Below are 22,801 nucleotides of genomic sequence, written 5' to 3' on the forward strand. Positions count from 1 at the left end.
TGCCCCAGTGGCACACGGGGTGACCACTGCCCTCTCGCCAGCACCTGGGACTTGTGTACAGACTCGGGGTAGGAAAAGAAGCCACTGGGGTTGGAAGAGGGCAGCAGAAGTCCTGGCAAGGCCCGACCATGAGGAGGAAAAACCCACCCAGTGCTTGGGAAAACCATGCCTTCATCCTCCCTGCCTGCACTGCCCAAAAACATCATGAATCCAAAACAAACCAGGTGAGTGGAGCAGTCCAAGCCCTTTGTCACCTGCACACCAAACCGGCTGGGACACAGGTTCCGGCCTCCCTCTCTGCTACCCCCACCCACCCGTGTTTTTGTTGGGCTGGCTGCCCCAGCCCCAGCCTCAGTCCTGGGCAGAGTGGTGGGCAAAGGCTGCCAGCAGGGCTGGAAGCTGGCTCCCCACCCAGCCCTGCTCAAATGCAACTCAGCTGAAATCTCAGTGCCATGAAGGGCAGCAAAAGGGAGAATCCCCGCTGCCACACCCAGCTTGGGCTGTGAGATGTTGGACCATGAGATGCCAGGACCGAGAGCACACCCCTGCATGGGCTCACCTGCAAAGCGAGTGTAGGCTGTGTCTTGCAGGTAGGTGCCACAGCCAAAGTCGATCAATTTGGCCTGCCCGGTGGCCAGGTCAACCAGGATGTTCCCTGGTTTGATGTCCCTGTGCAGGACCCCGCAGCTGGTGCAGTGCTGCACGGCCTCCAGCACCTGGCGGAACAGATCCCGCGCCACCTCCTCGGACAGGAACCCCCGTGCCCGAATGAAATGATGCAGGTCCTGAGAGCACTCTGGGCGTTCCAGCACGATCAAGATGTCGTTGGGGAGCTCAAGCCTCTCCAGCAGCTGGACGACACCGGGGAAGCCAGTGGAGACCTTCTCCAGCAGCACGATCTCCAGGGGTGCGCTGGTGCCATCGGGCTGCGGGAGGAGCACGATGCCATCACTGGGGCTGATGCCATGCCGGGGGTCAGGAACTCCTCACCCAGCCCGGGATGCTCTTCGCCCTGCGCTGGCCCCACGCCCGCTCTCCCTCGAGGTGTCCTGGTGGCTCCCAACCTGCCGGGCCTCGGCTCATCCCCGCCCGGCACGGCCCGGCTTCTGCCGCTGGCCCCGCTTACTCACCAGCTCGCCCCAGTGCCGGACACGGTTCCTTGGCACCCTTTTGATGGCCACCTGCAAGCCAAGAGCAGCAGCGGGCTGAGCTCACCACCCACCCTGCGCAGCCTCAGCTCCATCGCCATCCTCCTCCCCCTTCTCCTCCTCCTCCTCCTCCTCCGCCCCCTCCTCCTCCGCCCGCCGCCGGCCCCGCCGCTCACCGGGGCGCCGTCCGAGCGCCGCGTGGCCGCGAAGACGCTGCCGAAGCCGCCGCTGCCCAGCAGCGAACCCAGCCGGTACCGCTCCTGCAGGGCCTCCTGCGCCTTCCCTGCGGGCGGGACGCGGCTGTCAGCGCTCGGCCCGGGGCCAGGAGCGGCCCCCGACCGCCCCCCGACCGCCCCGGGCCGGCCCTCCCCAGGCGTTCGCTCCCGGCAACGGGACAGCGGCGGCTCGGGGGCGGCGGCCGCGCTGCCGAGCGGCGGAGCTCGGGCCGGGGAAGCCGCAGCGGAGGCGGCGGCAGCGGCCGCGCCGCGTGTGTCCTCCGCGGGGCCCGGGAGGAGCCGGGGCCGGGGCCAGGCTCGGGCCAGGCGGAGCCAGAGCGAGGCGATGCCGCCCCAGCCCCAGGCACCGATGCCCGCCCAGAAGCGCCACCGCCAGCACGGCCAGAGCCGGGCGGAGGCGAGACCCCGGCGGGACGGCCGGGGGCGGGGATGGGGCAGCCCCGCCCGGAGCCGGGGGCGGGCCGGGGGCATGGCCCGGCCGGGAATGGGGAGAGAGAGAGACTGGGAGAGGAGGGGACAGCGGGAAAGGGAGAGCGGGAGACGGTGCGGGACAGCGGGACAGGGAGAGGAGTAACAAGAGGGAGTCGACAAAATCACTGCTTTGGCTGCTTTGGCTGCTTTGGCTGCTGCTGCTGCTGCCGCCGCTGCTGCCGCCGCTGCTGCTGCTGCTGCAACTGAAGCTCCGGGGCCGTTTGTCCCCGTGTCCGTTTCTCCGTTGCCCGCTCACCCCCACACCCAGCCCCCCGCTCCCCGGGGGCAGCCCCTGAGCCTGTCCAAACACGGGAACTTTGCCGTGTTCAGCCCAGACCCAGAGTCTGGACTCCTGCATGGGGGCAGAGGTATCTCCTCGGTCGCTGCTGTACATTGTCCCCGCTGAGGATCAAATCCTATCGGGGTACATTCCTTGGCTGGAGGGTTCCCTGGTCCTGGCCCTGCACTTATGGTTCCAGCTTTGCTTTCCAGCAAAAACTGGAAGGCAAACTGTGTAGCTCATGGTACTTTAGAGTATCTAGAACTTGCTAAGTCACCGATCTTAGAGGTGAGATGCATTTGGAATTAATGGGATGGAGAAGCAGTGCAAGATGGAAAAAGGAAGCAGAGAAATAAATAGAGGAAAACATCTTGGACTGTTTCTTTCAATTTTCATTTCACTTCTGGAAAGCTGTTTCAGTTTTCCAGGAATCTTTTCCACAGTCCTGTTTGCTCTTCTCAAGAACCTTTCCTGGAGAACCAGGTTGAGCTCTTGTCACAAGATGTGCCACCACCTGCAGCTTCTCTTGGCTTTCCAGAGCGGGTGTGCAGCAGGAGTCTTGCAGCCAAGCAGGACAAAGGTTTGGAGAACTTGACAGCTTGTCCTTTCTCTTCCTGGAGAGCTGGGGAGTTGTGCCATTGGTGAGGTTTTCATTGTGACTGTTCCAGCCTTGGGAAACAGGAGGTGGAACCAGGACTTGTTAGGGAATACAAGCCTGACTGAATGCAGAGAAGGAATCTCCAGAGCCCGCAGCCAGAAATGGAGAGTTGTGTGATAATCATTCCCACATCTCCATGGACACCTGGAAAGTGATCTAGAACATGAAAATGGGACAGAGGGAGTTTGTTTCTGTGTTCAGTTTGGGTGATTCTACATCTCCAGTGCTGGTATAAATCAAGAGCACAGTCAGTTCATGATAAGCACCAGAACAGGCTGGACCTCTGAGAGTAGGTGATGGAAGGAATTTGAAAAGGAGAAATGCAGGGAATGACTTGGTGGACTGTGCCAGGAGCAGGGCAGGTCCCGCTGCAGGAAAAGCCCCAGGCCAGCCCCAGCACAGGGAAGGCCTCGGGCACAAGGGCAGAGTGCCGTGCTGGGAGCTGTGCCAGGGAGAGCCTGAGGCACCAAAGGCGCCTTGGCAGCAGCAGCTGCTTGCAGGGCATGGCCAGAAGCCTCCCTTGGCAAGCCGGCCTGGTGGCCAGCACTGCAGAGCTGCTGCCTCCGGGCTCATTTCTGGCTGGGCTCTGCCCCAGCCCACAGAGTGTGACCTCAGCCCTGACTCTGCCACGGCCCTTGTGCCTGAGCCCTGCAAAGCCCAAAGGTCACCTGTGCCCCCCTGGCTGTGCCAGCCCCTGGGGCAGGGGGAGGAAAGGCAGAGAAGGGGCTGGGTTTGGCTGTGGGATGTGGGGTCCAGCAGAGACCATGAGGAGTCGAGGCAGTGGATGGAGTGCACTGAGCAGCCCCTTCTGCCCATGCAGTCCTGGAATGGTTTGGATGGGAAGAGCTCTGCAGTGCTCATCTCATCCAAACCCCGCCATGAGCAGGGACATCTTTCACCAGATCAGGTTGTTCAGAGCCCTGTCCCAGCTGGACTTGAATGTTTTTAGGAGTGGGGCACTGACCACCTCCCTGGGAACCTGTCCTGGTGTATCACCACCCTCATCATCAAACATTTCCTCCTTATCTGTTCTTATCTGAACCTCCCTTCCTTTAGTTTAAAACCACCCCCCTTTGTCCCGTTGTGCCAGGCCCTACTAAAACCTTTGTCCACCCTTGTATTCCCAATGAGCCGGGTTTCCATGGCAACTGCCAGGACAGGTGACCCAGGTGTCACCCCCAGTGAGGGCTGCCATGGAAACAGTGCCCAGCACTGCCCCTTTCTGTCGGGCTGACCTGGCCTTTGGCCCTGGCCCTGGCGTTTGCTGCTGGTTCCGCGGCGCCTGACCGGCCAGCGCGGCACAGGGCAGGTGGCCATGGCACAAGCCCCCAGCAAGGGATCCCCTCTGGCTCTGGGCAGTGACACCAGCCCTGAGCAAGGGGCCAGGGCAGGTTTCCATCGCGACCAACCATCACAACGGCTCCAGGCCTTGGTTGCCGTGGCACCAAGCTAAGGAACGGGTCCCCGTGGCCATTGCCATGGCACCTGGCGGCACCAACGAGTGTCCCTGCAATTGGACCTGGAACAGCCCCGGCACCGCTTTGTCCTGAGGGCTGCCATGGCCGCCGAGGGCAGCACCAGCTCTGCAGGCAAGTGGCCGTGGAACCTGGCTGCAGAAATGGCTCCTTGGGGTGGTTCCCAAGGAAACCTGAACTGATGAGGGATGCCATGGCACCCAAAGCCAGCAGTGGGGTCAGTGCAGTGTCCATGGCAAGAGCCCCTTGCAATGGCCCAGTGCAGGGTGGGATGATGATCCACCCTCACAGCTGGCCCAGGGCAGGTCTGGAGTGGCCTTGGAAGCACCTTGGGCTTGGCACACACTTGAGAATGGTGTCTGAATTCAACAGAGAAACTCAGGACTTTTAGAGTGCTTCAGAAATAAAAGAAGGAAAAATCTCTCTTGGGCTGATTGCAGCCAGTTCTTGATGGGTCTCACTCCCTGATTGGGGTGGCCCAGAAAGGTGGAAAAGTCTCTCCTCCAACCTGTGCCTCCAAAGAAAGGCTCAGTAGTCTTCAGTCGTCCAGTCTCAAGGTAGTTTATTGTATGTTACCTAAAAGATTTCTCCCTGAGCTGCTGCGGTCCGTTCAGCAGTCAGGCAAGGGCACACTCCAATGCCCAGGGAGCTGGTGCCTTCTTTTATATCACATATTACGTGTTAAATGTTTATGGTTTTTCCCCAATGCCCATCACCTATATTGAACAGTGACTTTCTACTGTAAACCAATCTGTGAGTGCAAACATCACCAAGAACATGGAGGTTAGGAAGAAGAAGGAAAAAGGACAGGACACACCCAAGTCCCTCCATCTTATAACTTCTGACCCCCATGTACAAAACTCAGACCCCTCTGTACAAGGCCTAAAACCCCCCTGTACAGCATTCAAAAAATCTTCCTTTCAATTTCTGACTACTTCTACTATACTATCTAAACTTTTGTGATTTCTTGTTCTTCCTGCAAGGTTGGTAAATTGTTCCGTGGATCAGGTCCAAAGCCACAGGGGTCTGTGGCTGCATTCCAGGGTCTCAAATGCTTTTGACCTGGGCCTGGAACATGCAAGAGTGTCCAAGGGACATTCTGGGTTCTGACAAGTTCTCTGGGCAAAGCAGATCCCAGGTGAGTGAGGAGAGACCAGATGAAGAAGCTGGGGAATGTGGAGCAAGGTTGTCCACACTGGGTCAGAGCTCAAGGCACAGCTTCTCTGACCTGGGCAGACAAACTCAGGAGAGTCCCTGGGTCAGTGTCAGTGAATACTGCAATCACCACTTGTGTAATAAGAGAAGCAGTAAAATGCCCCCTTTAAAATAGGAATACATATTTCCTATAAACACTTTGAAATATTTATTTATAACTGCAGTAGGAAACCTTCCTAATGAAATGCACTAAAGCAGAGGGAAATCAAGGCAGAGCCATGGTTTGTCAGGACTTGCTTTGTCCTAATGAGCCCCGTGGGGCATTTGGAGCTGAGCCCTGGAACCTCAGGCCCTGAGAAGAGATGGCACAAACCTTTCCAGGAGTCAAAGCCAGAAGAAAACCCCAAAGTTGTTGGAGTCTCAAACCATAAATGGGACTGCCTGAGGTCCATGCCCAACACCGGCTCCTCAGGCAGTCCTTGGTGGAGAGAATTGGAGGACGGGATTGCACAAAAACCTCTCAGAGACTCAAAATGGCACAAAAACCTCTCAGTATGGAAAGGACAATCCAAAGTACCTTAAACTCCTTGAGTATCTCAAAGCATTAATGAGCCCCACTGAGTGTCAGCAGAAAGCTCTCAAGGGACTCATTAAAGCAGATAATTGGGGCCATGATTGCACAAACCTCTCACAGAGTCTGGATCAAAAGGGAAACACCAAGTACCTGAAAAGAACTGAAGCACCTTGAAGCATTATGAGCCCCACTGAGTGTTGTTCCTGACAAAGCCTCTCCAGGGACTAATTACAGCAGATAATTGGAGGTCAGGATTGCACAAAGCTCTCAGAGACTCCAAGGCAAAAGCCAAAGCCAAAGTGCTTTGAAAAACCTGCAGTCCCTGGGAGCATGAAGGAGCCCCCAGGGCCATTCCTGAGCAAGGCTCCCCAGGGACTCCTTCCAGCAGATCCTTGAGGCCACTGGGATGTGGGCTAGGGGGGGATGCTGAGGGCAGGACAAGGGGCTGACAGTGCCCAGCCTGGCTGGGGCTGTGCCAGGAGGCCCCAGTGCCTCAGGACAAGGTGTCTCCTGACAGCCCTTGGTGGCACAGAGCCTGCTGTGCCCCAGGGCACCAAGACTTGGCTTCTCTTTGTCCCCACCTGTCATCAGTGCCTCCAGTTCTCTGCTCTGCCTGGGGCCTGGGGACACTTTCTCAGTCGTGTCCCTCAGTGGGACCCATTAAAAGTCAGAGAAACTTTGGAGTTGGATTCTGACTTGGAGCTCTGGAGAGGTTTCTGCAGCTCCCTCTCAGGGCCTGATGTTCAGGGCCTGAGCACAAAGCCCCAGAGGGTCATTAAAGTCCTTGTGCTGTGTCTGTGCTGCTGAGCTGGGCCGGGCTCCTGGCCCAGAGGGTGATCCTGGTAACCAAGGAGAGCTTCAAAAGCACATTTCTCTGGATGAGCAGCTCTTCTCCCAGCCCAGCAGGGCTGGGGCACTGCCTGCAGCCAGCCCGGGCACAGCACAGAGGCACAGAGAGCTTCCATCAGTCAGGGCTGGGAAGGTGCTGAGAAGTGCCTGGGGCAGAATCCCTGGCAGCCCTTGGCACAGGAACCTCTGGCTGCAGGACAATGCAGCTGCAGCTCCTGGAGTGATCTCCTACAGCTGGAACATCCCAATGCCCACAGACCCTGTGAGTACAACTCTTGAGTATTTTTGGTACAGGGGAGTTAAAATGCTCATGAATCTCTGACATGCTGAGGGGTTCTGATCAATCATAGAATTTTCCATAACAAGGATTTTGATAAAAATGAGAAAATCTCCAAAGAATTTGTATCCAGTTTTCTACTACTATTGGAGAATGGCAGGGATGGAAAGATATATAATGAAGGATGATTATGAATTATTGATAAGAATTTTGACAAGTGCCTGAGATATCTGAACTATGACTTTTAGCGATCAGTAGGTGCACAGGAGATCCCTAATGTGCCTTCTGCCACTCTGCCCATGGACAGCAGCAGCATCACCTCTGCTGGAGCCATCAGGCTCAGTCTGAGCTGTCCTTTCTCCAAGCTGCAAACAGAACCTGCCCCCAGCCAGTGCCCTGCAAACAGGCAGGGTTCTCTCAGGCCAAGGAGAGTGCACAGAGATTTGGGGTCTGTGAGTGCTGGCAGGGAGAGTTCAGGCACAGGGAAACACCTGCAGGAGGAAAATCCCCAGGAAACAGAGAGAAGATCAGGGAAGGAGAGAAAGCAAAACCCAGAAATGCTGTGGCAGGGAGAGTTTAGAGATGTCCAGGGGATCCCCTCCAGTGCAGCCCCTCCCTCTGAACAAGTCCCCTCCCTCCTGTCCCCCCAGCCCAGCCTCTGCCCTCAGGGCCGGGGCTCCAAGGCGTGCAGCCCCTCCTGTGCAGACAGAGCTGCAGCAGAGCCGTGGGGCAGCTCTGCAGCCCCGGGCCCAGTTCCCTCTGCAGAGCACAGGGCTGGGAGCAGCTGCCCGGCACTGGGGGCTCTGGGAGGGGGCACAGCTGGATCAGGGTGACACAGCTGTCCCCAGTGCCCGGCTCTGGGCAATGCTGTCAGTGCAGCCAGGGAAGGAGCTGCATCTCCCTGCATCCAGTGCTATCAGAAGGACACTTGGAAGTCTCCCTGAGATTTCAGTCCAAGCTGGGAGCTCCAATCCAGGATGCAAACCTGTCCTAGAGCATCTCTGAGTTATAAGATTGATGGGGAAAGGCAGAGGTGTTCTGACACTGAAAATGCTGTTGGGTTGGTGAAATGAGAAACGTGAGTCCTTGGCTGAAAAAGTGGAGCTGGGCTGTGGTGGATCCATCTGCTCTTAGCAGTACCTCAGTACACTTCAGGGGAAGCTTGGGAACCTGATCACCCTCCACCTGAGAAACGTTAAAGCCCAGAGGAACTCTGGCCACAATGACAGACCATCTCCCCTCACTCGCCACTCCTCAATTTGCCTCACAGAACTTGCTCTGTTCTCCCTGGAGGCAGCAGAAATGCTGAGGGCTTCTGATATCCAAGAATACCAGGAGAGACATAGGGGTTCTTAAAAAGAAAAGCTCATAACTCTTAAACACTGATGCGTGTCTGTGTGTATTTCAGGGGAGGGTGTATTGGAAATGGCTTTGGTTTTGCTTACAGGTATCTCCTCTAACTCTTCACAGTCCTTTTCTCCATGAACAGGTCCCCATGTGCAGCCACAGCCAATGTCCAACAGCAGCTCCATCAGCCACTTCCTCCTGCTGGCACTGGCAGACACGCGCCAGCTGCAGCTCCTGCACTTCTGCCTCTTCCTGGGCATCTCCCTGGCTGCCCTCCTGGGCAACGGCCTCATCATCAGCGCCGTAGCCTGCAGCCACCACCTGCACACGCCCATGTTCTTCTTCCTGCTCAACCTGGCCCTCAGCGACCTGGGCTCCATCTGCACCACTGTCCCCAAAGCCATGCACAATTCCCTCTGGGACACCACCACCATCTCCTACACAGGATGTGCTGCACAGCTCTTTTTTTTTGTCTTTTTCATGTCAGCAGAGCTTTCCCTCCTGACCATCATGTGCTACGACCGCTACGTGTCCATCTGCAAACCCCTGCACTACGGGACCCTCCTGGGCAGCAGAGCTTGTGCCCACATGGCAGCAGCTGCCTGGGCCAGTGGCTTTCTCAATGCTCTGCTGCACACAACCAATACATTTTCCCTGCCCCTGTGCCATGGCAATGCCCTGGGCCAGTTCTTCTGTGAAGTCCCACAGATTCTCAAGCTCTCCTGCTCCAAATCCTACCTCAGGGAACTTGGGCTTCTTGCAGTTAGTGCCTGTTTAGGACTTGGTTGTTTTGTGTTCATTGTTTTCTCCTATGTGCAGATCTTCAGGGCCGTGCTGAGGATCCCCTCTGAGCAGGGACGGCACAAAGCCTTTTCCACCTGCCTCCCTCACCTGGCTGTGGTCTCCTTGTTCCTCAGCACTATTATGTTTGCTTACCTGAAGCCCCCCTCCATCTCCTCCCCATCCCTGGATCTGGTCCTGTCAGTTCTGTACTCAGTGGTGCCTCCAGCCCTGAACCCCCTCATCTACAGCCTGAGGAACCAGGAGCTCAAGGCTGCAGTGTGGACACTGATGACTGGATGCTTTCAGAAACATTAAACAGCTGGCCAGTTTCTGCAAATCACTTGTAATAAAAGTAATCTCTGAAACTTCTTTTTGGTTTCATTTTGGAGGTTCTTTTTCTTTGTTTTACATTTTCAATATTGTCTACAAATAAATGTCATTGTTTGTGCCACTGCTGTCCATCAGTCCCTGCAGGTCCCTTTCTGCCTGGCTGCTGTCCAGCCACTCTGTCCCCAGCCTGTAGGGCTGTAGGGGTTGTTGTGGCCAGAGTGCAGGACCCGGCACTTGGACTTGTTAAACCTCACCTTGTTGGATTTGGGCCCTGGATCCAGCCTCACCAGGTCCCTGTGCAGAGCCCTCCAGCTGATCCGCACTCCCAGCCAACTTGGTGTCACCACAGTTCCATGAGGCCCCAGAGTGACCCAATGGTCACCATGATTCCTTGAGGCCTCCTAGTGTCACAATGTCCCTTTGGTTCCATGGGACCCCTTGGTGTCACCAAATCCCTTGGGTCCTTGGGCCCCACAGTGTCACAATGGCCCTTGGTCCCAAGGCCCTGCAGTGTCACAATGGATCCTTGGTTCCATGAGGCCTGGCAGTGCAGCAATGGATCCTTGGTCCCTCAAGGCCCTGCAGTGTCACAATGGCTCTTGGTCCCCCAAGGCCCTGCAGTGTCACAATGGATCTTGGTTCCATGAGGTCTGGCAGGACAGCAATGCCCTCCTTGGTCCCACAGTTTCACAATGGCCTCTTGGTCCCAAGGGCCACCACAGTGTCAAACATGTTTCCTTCATTCCACGAGTCCCTGAGGAGCAGCACTGGCCCCTTGGTTCCATGGGACCCTGCAGTGTCACAATGGCCCCATCATGACAGAAGGTCCTGCTCTGTCACAGAGCTCTGCATGGTTCCACAAGGCCCTGCAGGGTCACTGTGGCCTCTTGGTTCCATGAGGCCTCAGAGAGCCACAATGAATTCCTTGGTGCTGCCGTGTCACAATGGAGCCCTGGTGACACAAGATCCTGCAGTGTCACCAGGGACCCTTGGTTCCATGGGGCACCACAGTGTCACAATTGTTCCCTCAGTTCCCAGAGTCCTTGCAATGGAGCAATGGCCCCTTGATTCCATTGTCCCCAGGCTCTCCCAGGGGTCTCCTTGGTTCCGCAGTGTCACAATGGCCCCTTGGTTCCACAAGGCCCTGCAGTGTCACAGTGGCCTCTGTGGTTCCACCAGGACCCAGACTGTCACAATGCACTCCTTGCTTCCATTCAGCCCCACAGAGTCACAATGGCCCCTTGGCTCTGTGGTGCCATGTCACACACAGTGTCACCATGGTCCTATTAGGGCCACCAGGCCCTGCAGTGTCACAAGCATCAGAGAATCAACCAGGCTGGAAAAGACCTTGGAGAGCATCAAGTCCAACCTGGGACCCAACACCGCCTTGTCACCCAGACCATGGCACTGAGCGCCACATCCAGTCTTTCCTGAAACACTTTCAGGGACGGTGACACAACCACATCCCTGGGCAGCCCATTCCAATGCCCAATCACGCTTTGTGTGAAGAATATTTCCTAATGTCCAGCCTAAAGTTCCCCTGGTGCGGCTGAAGGCTGTGTCCTCTTGTCCTGTCCCTGTTCCCTGGGAAAAGAGCCCGACCCCCAGCTGGCTGCACCCTCCTGTCAGGGAGTTGTAGAGAGTGATGAGGTCTCCCCTGAGCCTCCCCCTCTCCAGGATCAACAACCCCAGCTCCCTCAGCTGCTCCTCACAGGACTTGTGCTCCAGACCCCTCACCAGCCTTGTTGCCCTTCTCTGGACACACTCCAGCCCCGCCATGTCCTTCCTAAATTGGGGGGCCCAGAACTGGACACCGGACTCGAGGTGCTGCCCAACCAGTGCTGAGGGGAAGAATCACTGCCCTGCTCCTGCTGGCCACACCATTCCTGATCCATAGGAGTTCCAGGGGCTGGATAAAGGAAATGGTGGGGAGGGGGTGGGGACAAAGTGTTATTGATTGTCAGACATGAAAGGTCTTCATTTTCATATCAATTCAGACTGCATTAGAAGGTGCGGGGGGGTCAATATCATTTGGGGATTGCTGATACCAATCTGTAAACAGGAAAACAAAACTTAACAGGACAAAACAATTCCCTGCATTGTTTTCAATATACTAAATATTCACTTTGAATACACTTCAGAAATCTGTCTAATTAACCACAGAAGAGTTGAAAACTTGAATTAATCCCAGGGGCTGTTCTTGTTCAGGCATTTTGAACAAGTGTTTATGAGCTTTTCACACTGAATTCCTGGACTGAAGAGCTCAAGAAAGAATAGGCCTCTGGAGGTGTAAAATTCATCAGCAGCCTCCAAGTGGCTGAGGATCCATCCCCATCAGAGCAGCGATGACCAGCAATGGGCACAGCTTTGTGGCTGCCCCAGCTCTGGGATGGGCCCTGGGCCTGGAGCAGGAGCAGCTCTGGAGGGCCCCAAGGCCGGGCTCTTGTGCTGGCCTGGGCAGATGGGATGGCAGCAGGGGCTGCAGAGCTCTCAGCACCTCAGCCCGAGGGGAGCAGGGCACCCAGGGAGCCTCCTTTGGCCTTGGCCAAGCCCCTTCCCCCATGGCTGGGGCTGAGTCCTGGCTGAGCTGCAGCTGCTGCTGTGCCCTGGCCAGGGGCTGAGGCCGTGGGGCCAGTGGCCAGAGCAGCCTGGGCTGAGCAGAGCTGTGGGGCCAGAGCCGGCTGGGCTGTGCTGGGGAGAGGCCCTTGGTGCTGCACAGAGCTCAGGGCAGCTGGCAGAGCTTGCAGGGAGCTGGGCTGGGCTCAGAGAGCCTGGCACAGAAACCATCAGTGTCCATCCCAGCCTGGCTGAGCGTGCAGGGCAGGACTCAGCCCAGGCCTTGTGGGGCAGGGCCAGCGCCTGTGCAAGGCATGGAAAACAGGCAAGTGCCCGAGAGAGGAGGCTGCTCTGTGCCCTTGGGGGCATGGACACAGCAGGAACACTCAGGAGCCCCAAGAGCCTCCATGGCTGTGCTGGAGACCAAGGCTGGAGCAGGGAAATGCAGGGCTGCTGCGCCATGGGGAGGGCATTGAATCCCAGCACACACCTCAGCTCTCTGAAGGTCCCGGCACCATGCTGGGCCCTGTTTTAGACTGGAGCAGAGCAGATGTTGATGGCACAGGAGCCCTGCGGGGCTGGCAGGGACCTGCAGCTTGCAAGGTGCTCTGCTCTCCCTCAGCTCCTCTCTGAGAGATCCAATCCCAGCTCGGCACCTCAGGGCACAAGTGGCACTGCCTGGTCATGGGCACACAGCTGATGGTGAGACACGGGGTTAGGAATTAGAAGAGTATGGATTACAAATATATATTTAAATGACATATGCATTGTTTAATATTTGCTGCATTTTACTGTGCTAACTGCCTGTCATGGGAAGACAGGGTGCACCTACGAGAGCAATATGAAAGAATGCAAGGATGTGTGATAAGGGAAGGATGATGTTCATCAAAACAGGACAAAGTTACAAGGCTACCAAGATAACAAGGCTCCTCAGAGCCCCAAACCAGATTAGACCAACCTCGTGGTTTGGACTGTGACCACAGGATCCGTAAGCTTGCGCATGAAGATGGGGTGAGAAGGACAGCTTTAATGATGACCACTTACTTCATCCCCCTGCAACCTCCAAGACAACCACCAGAGACAAGTATGAAGGCGAAGGCACAAGGGACTGATAAGCTGATTAGCATATGAAGCAGGACAAGGTGGAGCCAGGAAATGAATATGCATAGTTGTATTGCAAAACCTAATGTTTTGCAATATGTAACATTTTAGAGGGTAAAAAAGAATGCTGAGAGTGATTAGATGCTTATGCCTTTCCAGAAGTTGCCTGCATTGCCCAGCTGAAAAAATACCTATGTTATAACTCACTTTGTCTTTGAGTTTTAGAGTCTTTCCACGCATCAATGTCTGCCTGGAAAGGGGCAAAAGTTTTAATATCTGGTATTTTCATATTATACAAGCAAATCTTTATTATCTGTGTCATTTGATGGCAAAGAAATGGCAAAGTATTCCCTGCAGGAACAGGAATTTCCTGGATCTACTAGATTCTTCTAGTGATGGCAGGAGAAGAAATACAGATTTTCCCCCCTCCCTTTGCCATCAACATTCAGTCTAATATTTCATTACCCTCTCCCTTCAGGTGTTTCCAGCTCTCCTGGTTAAATGGCCATGTCTAAGGACATCTCTTCATTTGGAGCAGCTGGATTTATGTCCTTCCTGTTGCTCCCAGATTTCCTCCTGCAGCTGTTCTCTGGTCATTCCAATTTGTCTCCCTTCAGTGGTTTCATGCTTTGAACTTCAGGAGTTGCCCAATCTTTCAAAAGTTTAAATAACTTCTTAGTCAGCACATTAGTTGTATTTTTATATTTTATATCACCTCTTATGTCTTTGTCAAAATCCTTCCTCTATGGCAATCCCTTGTGGATGGCAGACATGTCAGATGTGGCTGGGATGTCACAAGGAGCCGAGGGAAGGGTTTTGATGTTTTATAAATTTTATCATGTTCACATTTTATGTTGGCCATGAAGAGAAACCTTCCTGTGCCTCTGAGTCTCACCAGTTCCTGACCCCCAAAGGACACAAACCTGATGAGTTGTGGTTCCTGCTCCAGTGGCTGCACTTGGACCACCCTCCATCCCCAGAGCAGAGCTCCCTTGTCCCAGAAAGTCCCTGGCAATGCAGGGATGAAGGAAACAGGACAGGCTGTGGGGATCAGGGGCTGGGCAGAGCAAGAGAGAAGAATGACTTTTGCATCTGATGGAGCTGTGCCTTCCCTTGGCTTTGTTGGCTGACAAGAAATGAACATCCCTCTGTGTCTCGGGCAGCTCCTTCTCCAAGGAAAGCAGGTGGGAGTTTGAGCCAAGGAGCTGAAACCTGCAGGTGCAGCCTGGGCTGGAGGGAGCTCAGATTTGCACAAGGCTGCTCTGAGTGCCAGGGCTTGGATGGGGGAGATGGTGGGGTGGGGGTAGGGACAGAGTCTGACTGATTGTCAGCCATGAAGGGTCTTGATTTTCATATCTGTTCCAACTGCATAAGGAGGCACTTGGATTCACTGTCAATTGGAGATTGCACATATCAATGAATTAACAGAAAAAAAACCCCAACAGGACCTAAAAAATCTTTTCTCACTGTCTTTTTAAAGATAGTGTATTCACTTTGAAGAGGCTTCTGTAATTGGGCTAATTAACCACAAAAGATTTGAATGCTTACATTATTCCCAGAGGTTTGGCTTGTTAAGATGTTCTGAACATTTATGAGCCCTGGGACACTGAATTCCTGAACTGAAGAGCTGAAGGCTGAAGAAGCCTCTGGAGCAGTAAAATTCAGCAGCAGCCTCCAAGTTGCTGAGGATGTCAGCAGCCCCCGCTGAGGCCATCCCTGCCCAGAGACCGTGGGGGAATGGGCAGACAAGGAGAGCATCCCTGGGGCTGGGGCAGCAGAACTCAGAGGCACCAGCGGCTCCAGCTGGGAAATGGAGTGTGGAATGTGGCTGTGAAAGCCCTGCCTGGGCTGTGCCAAGCAGGACACACAAGACTCAAACAACTCTCTCAAGGAGACATTTAAGAGGAATTAAGATTGTTTGTGTCCTCTGAGTTGGATGCATTGGAGAAATACCAAAATGAGTTTTTCTGGAGCTCCGAACAACAAAACAGCCTTTACTGGGAACTTTAGTAGATCAGAGAAACTTTGGCAGAAGGTTTAATATGACATTCAATTCACACAAAACACTTCTCAAAGCATTAACTTGGCCCATTCAACTTCACAAACTCTAAGCCTGTTCAATTTAAAGTTAATCAAAATTTGCAAGAAGACACAGAAATAGACAAAAATAAGATTTAGAGAAGGGGAGGTCACACAGCTGTCCTGTGATGTCACAGCCTGCTCTTTGAGGTCCCAGTCTGCTCTGTGATGTCACAAAATCTGCCCTGTGATGTCACAGCCCAGCCTGTGATGTCACAGACACCCTGTGATGTCACAGCCATCTCTATGATGTCACAGCCACCTTTGTGATGTTATGCAGCCTCGCTGTGATGTCACAGCCTGCTCTGTGATTTCACAGTCAGCTCTGTGATGTCACAACCCACCCTGTATTATCTCAGCCTTCTCTGTGACATCACACAGCTGCTCTGTGATGTCACAGAGCCCTTTCCTATGATGGCAGAGTCTTCTCTGTGGCCTCACAGCCCATTCTGTGATGTCACACAGCCAGCCTGTAATGTCAGAGGTGACTTTGTGACATCACAACCTCCTCTGTGATGCCACAGCCTGCTCTGTGATGTCACAGCCTGCTCTGTGATGGCAGAACTCACTTATAATGTCACACAGCACCTCTGTGGGCTCACAGACCCACCCTTTGATGTCACAACACCTTCAGTGATGGAACACAGCCACCCTATGATGTCACAGCACACTCTTTGACCTCACAGCTTGCTCTGCTCTGTGATGTCATACAGGCATGCTCTGATGTCACAGCCTGCTCTGTGATGTCACATAATAAACCAGGGATGTCACAGCCAGCTATATGATGTCACAACCTGGTCTGTGATGTCACAGAATCACAGAATCACAGAATTGCTGGGTTGGAAGAGACCTTTAAGATCATCAAGTCCAACCCATGCGCTAACACCACCTCAGCTAAACCATGGCACTGAGTGCCACATCCAGTCTTTTTTTAAACACATCCCATGATGGTGACTCCACCGAGTCCCTGGACAGACAGTTCCAGGAATTTATCACCCTTTCCATAAAAAAACTTTTTTCCTAATATCCGACCTAAATACCCCTTGGTGCAGATTAAGACACTGTCCTCTGGTCCTGTCAGTTGTTGTGAGGAGAAAGAGACCGACCCCCACCTGACTGCAACCACCTTTCAGGGAGTGTAGAGAGTGATAAGGTCACCTCTGAGTCTTCTCTAAGCGAAACAACCACAACTCCTTCAGTCGTTCCTCACAGGACTTGTGTTCCAAGACCCTCACCAGCCTTGTTGCCCTTCTCTGGACATGCTCCAGCCCATCCATGTCCTTCTCAAATTGGGGAGGCCAGAACTGGACACAGCACTCGAGGAACGGTGCCAGTGCAGGGGAGGAATGCCAACTACACCAGTCACCAGTACCACATACAGGGGAAGAATGACCTCCCTGCTCCTGCTGGCCACACCATTCCTGATCCAGGCCAGGAGCCACTGGCCTTCTTGGCCACCTGGGCACACTGCTGGCTCATGTCCAGCCTGCTGTCGACCAGTGCCCCCAGGTCCCTTTCTGCCTGGGCACTGTCCAGCCACGCCGTCCCCAGCCTAGAGCAGTGCAGGGGGTTATTGTGGCCAAAATGCAGGACTGGGCACTTGGACTGATTAAATTTAAACTTACTGAACTCTACCATCTATCCGGCTGTTCCATGTGTTCCTGCAGAGCCCTCCTGCCTTCCAACAGATGGACACACGCTCCCAGCTCAGTGTCATCTGCAGATTTACTAATGAAAAGCTCAATCCCCTCATCCATGTGGTCAATAAAAATATTGAACAGAGCTGGCCCAGCACAGAGCCCTGAGGGACAGCACTGGTGACTGTCCCCAGCTGGATGCAGCATCGCTCACCACCACTCTCTGGGCCGGCCATCCAGCCAGTCCTGAACCCAGCACAGAGTGCTCCTGTCCCAGCCGTGGGCTGCAGCTTTTCCAGGAGTGTGCTGTGGGAGACAGTGTCAAAGGCCTTGCTGGAGTCAAATAGACACATCCACAGCCTGTCCTGCATCCACCAGGAGGGTCACCTGGTCATAGAAGGAGACCAGGTTGGTCAGACACAACCTAGCCCTCCTAAACCCCTGCTGGCTGGGTCTGACACCCTGGCCATCCTGGAAGTGCTGTGTGATGGCACTCAGTGTGAACTGTCCCATGACCTTACCGGGTACTGAGGTCAGGCTGACTGGCCTGGAATTACCAGGATCCTCCTTCCCACCCTTGCTGTGAATGGGCACCACATTGGGAAGCTTCCAGTCATCTGGGACCTCACCAGTGAGCCAGGACTGCTGGTAAATGATGGAGAATGGCTTGGCAAGCTCATCTGCCAGCTCCCTCTTCACCCTGGGCTGGATCCCATCTGGCCTCATGGATTTATGAATATCCAAGCAGCTCAGCCGGTCTCCGACTGCCTACTCCTAGATAACAGTGGCCCACTCTGCTCCCTGACACCATTTACCAGCCCAGGAGGACAGTTGTCCTGAAGGCAAATCATCTTCTCACTAAAAACTGAGGCAAAAAATGGCATTAAGCACCTCTGCCTTCTCCTGATCTGCAGGTATTAAATTCCCTTCCACATCAAATAAAGAACAAAGGTTGGTCTTACCCTTCCTTTTGCCATTGATGTATTTATAAAAATATTTTTATTATCCTTTACATAAGCTGCCATTTTAAGTTCAAACTGAGCTTTGGCCTCCCCAATTTCTTCCCTTCATGCCCTAGCAAGCCCCTTAAATACTTCCTGAGAGACCTGACCCTCCTTCCAAAGATGATACATCCTCTTTTTATTCCTAAGTTCCTTCAAAACCTCCTTGCCCATCCAGGCTAGATGTTTGCCTTGTCGACTCATCTTTTGGCACACAGGGACAGTCTGTTCCTGTGCCCTCGAGATCTCTGTTTTGAAGCTTCCCACCTTTCCTGAACTCCTTTGTTTTCAAGGGCTGTTTCCCAAGGAACTCTCTGAATAAGTCTCCTCAGCAGGCCAAAGTCTGCCCTCCAGAAGTCCAATGTAGGAGTTTTATTGGTGTTCTTCCTCATTTCACCAAATATTGAGAATTCTATAATTTCATGATCACTGTGCCCCAAGCGGCCTCCAACCACCATATCTCCCACCAGCCCATCTCTATTTACAAACAACAGATCTAACATAGTCCCTCCCCTGGTGGGCTCAACCACCAGCTGCAACTAAAAATTGTCCTCCACAAACTCTAAAAATTTCCTGGATGGCCTTTATTGAGCCCACCTCAGCTGGGCTGCTGATTTCACCCCTAACTCAGGCTTACCACCCACGAGCCTGCTTCCAGACAAACCAGCTACATCTCCCTCTCCCTTCAGACCTAGTTTAAAGCCCTCTCAACAAGTTCTGACAGTTCATGAGCTAAAATTCTTCTGCCCTTCACAGAAAGATGGAGCCTGTCTGGTCCAAGCAGGCCAGCTGCTGTAAAAGTTGCCCCATGATTAAAGAATCCCAAATTTTGACGATGACACCAACCCTTGAGCCGCTCGTTGATAATGTGAGCTCTCCTATTGCTTTCACCGTTTTTCTCAGACTCCAGAGGGACTGAGGAAAAGACTGTCTGCGCCCCTGTCCTATTAACCACCTGACCCAATGCCCTAAAGTCCCTTTTAATTGCCCTGACACTCCTGTTTTCAATCTCATCACTGCCAGCCTGGGGTATCAGCAGTGGGCAATAATCAGAGGGCTGAATCAGCCCAGGCAGTGTGTCAGTGATATCCCGTACCCGGGCCCCAGGGAGGCAGCAGACCTCTCTGTGGCTCTGGTCGACATGTGGGGCCCTCTGTTCCCCTCAGGAGGGAGTCACCCACCACGATTACCCTTCTTTCCTTTTTGATGTTAGAGGTGCTGATCTGTCTCACAGATGAATCATAAATTGGGAGGCTCACTGGGCAGATAATTTTCTTCGAAACCATCTGGCTGACTCTCCAGATCCAGGGCATCATACAGAATCGGAAATGGCACCTGACTTGGGAGAGGGGGTTGAGAGGGATTTTTATTATTACCTCCTCGAGTAGGTACCCACTCCCACTTCCCTTCATCGGCCAGGTGTCCTTCTATAGCCTGACAGTGGGAGGTGTGGGAGACAGTGGGAACCAAGGAGAGCATTGCTGCCCTGCCAGACCTCATGGAACCAAGGATCCATTGTGACACTGCAGGGCCCTGGGGCACCACGGTGCCATTGTGACACTGCAGGGCCCAAGGATCCAAGGGACTTTGTGACACCAGAGGGACATTGTGACACTGGGAGGCCTCATGGAATCATGGAGACCATTGGGACACTCTGGGGCCTCATGGAACCGTGGTGACACCAAGTTGTCTGGGGGTGTTGATCTGCTGGAAGGCAGGAGGGCTCTGCAGAGGGACCTGGCCAGGCTGGATCCAGGGACCAAATCCAACAAGGTGAGGTTTAACAAGTCCAAGTGCCAGGTCCTGCACTTTGGCCACAACAACCCCTGCAGCGCTACAGGCTGGGGACAGAGTGGCTGGACAGCAGCCAGGCAGAAAGGGACCTGCAGGGACTGATGGACAGCAGGCTGGACATGAGCCAGCAGTGTGCCCAGGTGGCCAAGAAGGCCAATGGCTCCTGGCCTGGATCAGGAATGGTGTGGCCAGCAGGAGCAGGGCAGGGATTCTTCCCCTGTGCTCAGCACTGGTTGGGCAGCACCTCGAGTGCTGTGTCCAGTTCTGGGCCCCCCAATTTAGGAAGGACATGGAGGGGCTGGATCGTGTCCAGAGAAGGGCAACAAGGCTGGTGAGGGGACTGGAGCACAAGTCCTGTGAGGAGTGGCTGAGGGAGCTGGGGTTGTTTATCCTGGAGAAGAGGAGGCTCAGGGAGACAAGGCGGTGTCAGGGCACAGGTTGAATTTGATGATCTCCAAGGTCTTTTCCAACCTTGCTGATTCTGGGATTCTCTAAAACTGCCCTTGGAGCAGTTGCAGGAGGAGCCCTGGGCCACCTCCTCAGAAGCTCCAGCAGCCCAGGTCCCTCAGCTTCTCCTCACAGCCCCAAAGCCCATCCTGTCAGTCCTGCAGAGCCTCTGCAGCCCCTCCTCACTGCCCAGAACAGGCAGCCCCACAGCCAGACACAGCAGCCCAGATGTGCCCCCCTGGCCTGGGCTGCCTCTGGCAAGGGAGCAGCACGAGGCACTGCAGGAGCCTGCAGACAATTCCTGCAGCACTTGTGGGATGATCCTGCTCCCCAAGGGACGTTCCCATGGTGCCAAGTCAGGAACTGGAATGGGGAGTGGGGCCAGAGAGGAAAGAGCAAACAGGGATGGGCTGTGTGCAGGGGAGGGAATAGGGTTGGGGAATTGGAAGAAATATGTACAAGGGAAGGAAAAAGAAAGCAAAGGTGAAGCCAAGGAAATGCTCAGGGCAGTTTGGGGGTGGTTGCCAGGCAGCCCTGGCTCTGAGCAGCAGTGTCTGCAGTGGGACAGGAAACTCCCAGCTGATGGGAACAAACTTTCTGGCTGGCTGCAGAGGCCAGGACAAAGCTGAGTGGTTTCCCTGGCGTCCCCCAGCCCTTCCTGGCCCCAGGGGCTGATGGCATTTGTGCTCCCTCAGGTTCATGTCCCCACAGCAGCAGCATGGGGGTGCTCCCGCCTGCTGTGTGCAATGCAAACAGGCGCTCCTGAGCCAGTGCTGCCGTGGCTGTGCCTGCAAGGATGCGGCACCTGTGTGAGCTGGGGGAGAGGCCAGGGCTGCAGAGGGGGGATGTTGTTGGCAGCTCCATCAGGACGCTCTGGGACGCTGCCCTGGGCTGTCCAGCGCACTGGGGATGGATCAGCCCCTGCTCTGCTGCTCCTTCCCGTCTCCCCCAGGGCCCTTGCAGAGCACCAGCCATGCTGTTTGCCCCCAGCCTGCCCACGGCCAGCCTGGGGCTGCTCACGGGGGTTTTCTGTGCTGAGCCTTGGCCTGGCCGTGTTCTTGAGAGAGCCTGGGCAAGGAGCCTGGAGCCCCCAGGCCCTGGCCTGAGGCGTCAGCGCTGCCCCAGCAGTGCCCATGGGCTGTCCCTGCTGCAGCCCCGGCACTGCCACCCCCAGGACTGTGCCCGGCCCCGAGAGCACTCAGGCCCTTCAGCAACACCAGGGCCACCAGGGCAGCGGGGCAGGGCCACGGGAGCAGCACTGGCAACACCAAGAGCTGCTGCTGCTGGGTACAGCTGCTGTGCCAGCACTGATCTGCCCCCAGCTCTGCACACAGACATTGCTGCTGCAGCTCCAGAGAAGGCGACAAACGGCATCTCTGCAGAAAACTCTGCTGGGACATCCTTGAGTTCCTTTAAATCCACCATGAGAGCAGCTCCTCACTGATACAGTCTGTGGCCACAGGGAAGGTGGAGGGAAACAAAATGAGGAATGGCACAAACAATGGCATTTCCTTGTGGACAATATTTAAAAAACTAAAACAAAGTAAAAAATCCCACAACCAAAGCAACAAGAAGTATAAAAGATGACTTTTATTTCAAGTGATTTGCAGAAATTGGCCAGTTGTTTAATATTCCTGAAAAACATCCAGTCATCAGTGTCCACACTGCAGCCTTGAGCTCCTGGTTCCTCAGGCTGTAGATGAGGGGGTTCAGGACTGGAGGCACCACTGAGTACAGAACAGACACTGACAGATCCAGGGATGGGGAGGAGGACATGGAGGGGGGCTTCAGATGAGCAAATGTGCCAGTGCTGAGGAACAGGGAGACCACGGCCAGGTGAGGGAGGCAGGTGGAAAAGGCTTTGTGCCGTCCTTGCTCAGAGGGGATCCTCAGCACGGCCCTGAAGATCTGCACATAGGAGAAAACAATGAACACAAAACAGCCAAGTCCTAAACAGGCACTAACAGCAAGGAGTGCAAGTTCCCCGAGGTGGGATTTGGAGCAGGAGAGCTTGAGGATCTGGGGGATTTCACAGAAGAACTGGCCGAGGGCATTGTCATGGCACAGGGGCAGGGAAAATGTATTGGCTGTGTGCAGCAGTGCATTGAGAAAGGCACTGGCCCAGGCAGCTGCTGCCATGTGGGCACAAGCTCTGCTGCCCAGGAGGGTCCCGTAGTGCAGGGGTTTGCAGATGGACACGTAGCGGTCGTAGCACATGATGGTCAGGAGGGAAAGCTCTGCTGAGACGAAGAACATAAAGAAAAAGAGCTGAGCAGCACATCCTGTGTAGGAGATGGTGCTGGTGTCCCAGAGGGAATTGTGCATGGCTTTGGGGACAGTGGTGCAGATGGAGCCCAGGTCGCTGAGGGCCAGGTTGAGCAGGAAGAAGAACATGGGCGTGTGCAGGTGGTGGCCGCAGGCTACGGCGCTGATGATGAGGCCGTTGCCCAGGAGGGCAGCCAGGGAGATGCCCAGGAAGAGGCAGAAGTGCAGGAGCTGCAGCTGCCGCGTGTCTGCCAGTGCCAGCAGGAGGAAGTGGCTGATGGAGCTGCTGTTGGACATTGGCTGTGGCTGTACATGGGGACCTGTTCATGGAGAAAAGG

At 54.7% G+C, this 22,801-nt stretch overlaps 1 protein-coding gene and 2 pseudogenes across 1 annotated transcript; 2 read left to right on the plus strand and 1 right to left on the minus strand.

Moving 5' to 3' along the window:
• LOC137464036 (zinc finger protein 208-like) overlaps positions 1-22,801 on the minus strand; it is a 1,110,012-nt pseudogene that overhangs the window by 917,387 nt on the left and 169,824 nt on the right.
• Positions 1-22,801, plus strand: part of LOC137464035 (zinc finger protein 850-like) — a 1,110,255-nt pseudogene that overhangs the window by 908,968 nt on the left and 178,486 nt on the right.
• On the plus strand, positions 8,981-9,634 carry LOC137464041 (olfactory receptor 14J1-like). Its single transcript, XM_068175369.1, has one exon. It carries the CDS (start codon positions 8,981-8,983, stop codon positions 9,566-9,568), a length of 588 nt encoding a protein of 195 aa, XP_068031470.1. The 3' UTR covers positions 9,569-9,634.

This window comes from Anomalospiza imberbis, chromosome 35 (genome assembly GCF_031753505.1).
Source record: "Anomalospiza imberbis isolate Cuckoo-Finch-1a 21T00152 chromosome 35, ASM3175350v1, whole genome shotgun sequence".
Lineage (NCBI taxonomy): Eukaryota > Metazoa > Chordata > Aves > Passeriformes > Viduidae > Anomalospiza > Anomalospiza imberbis.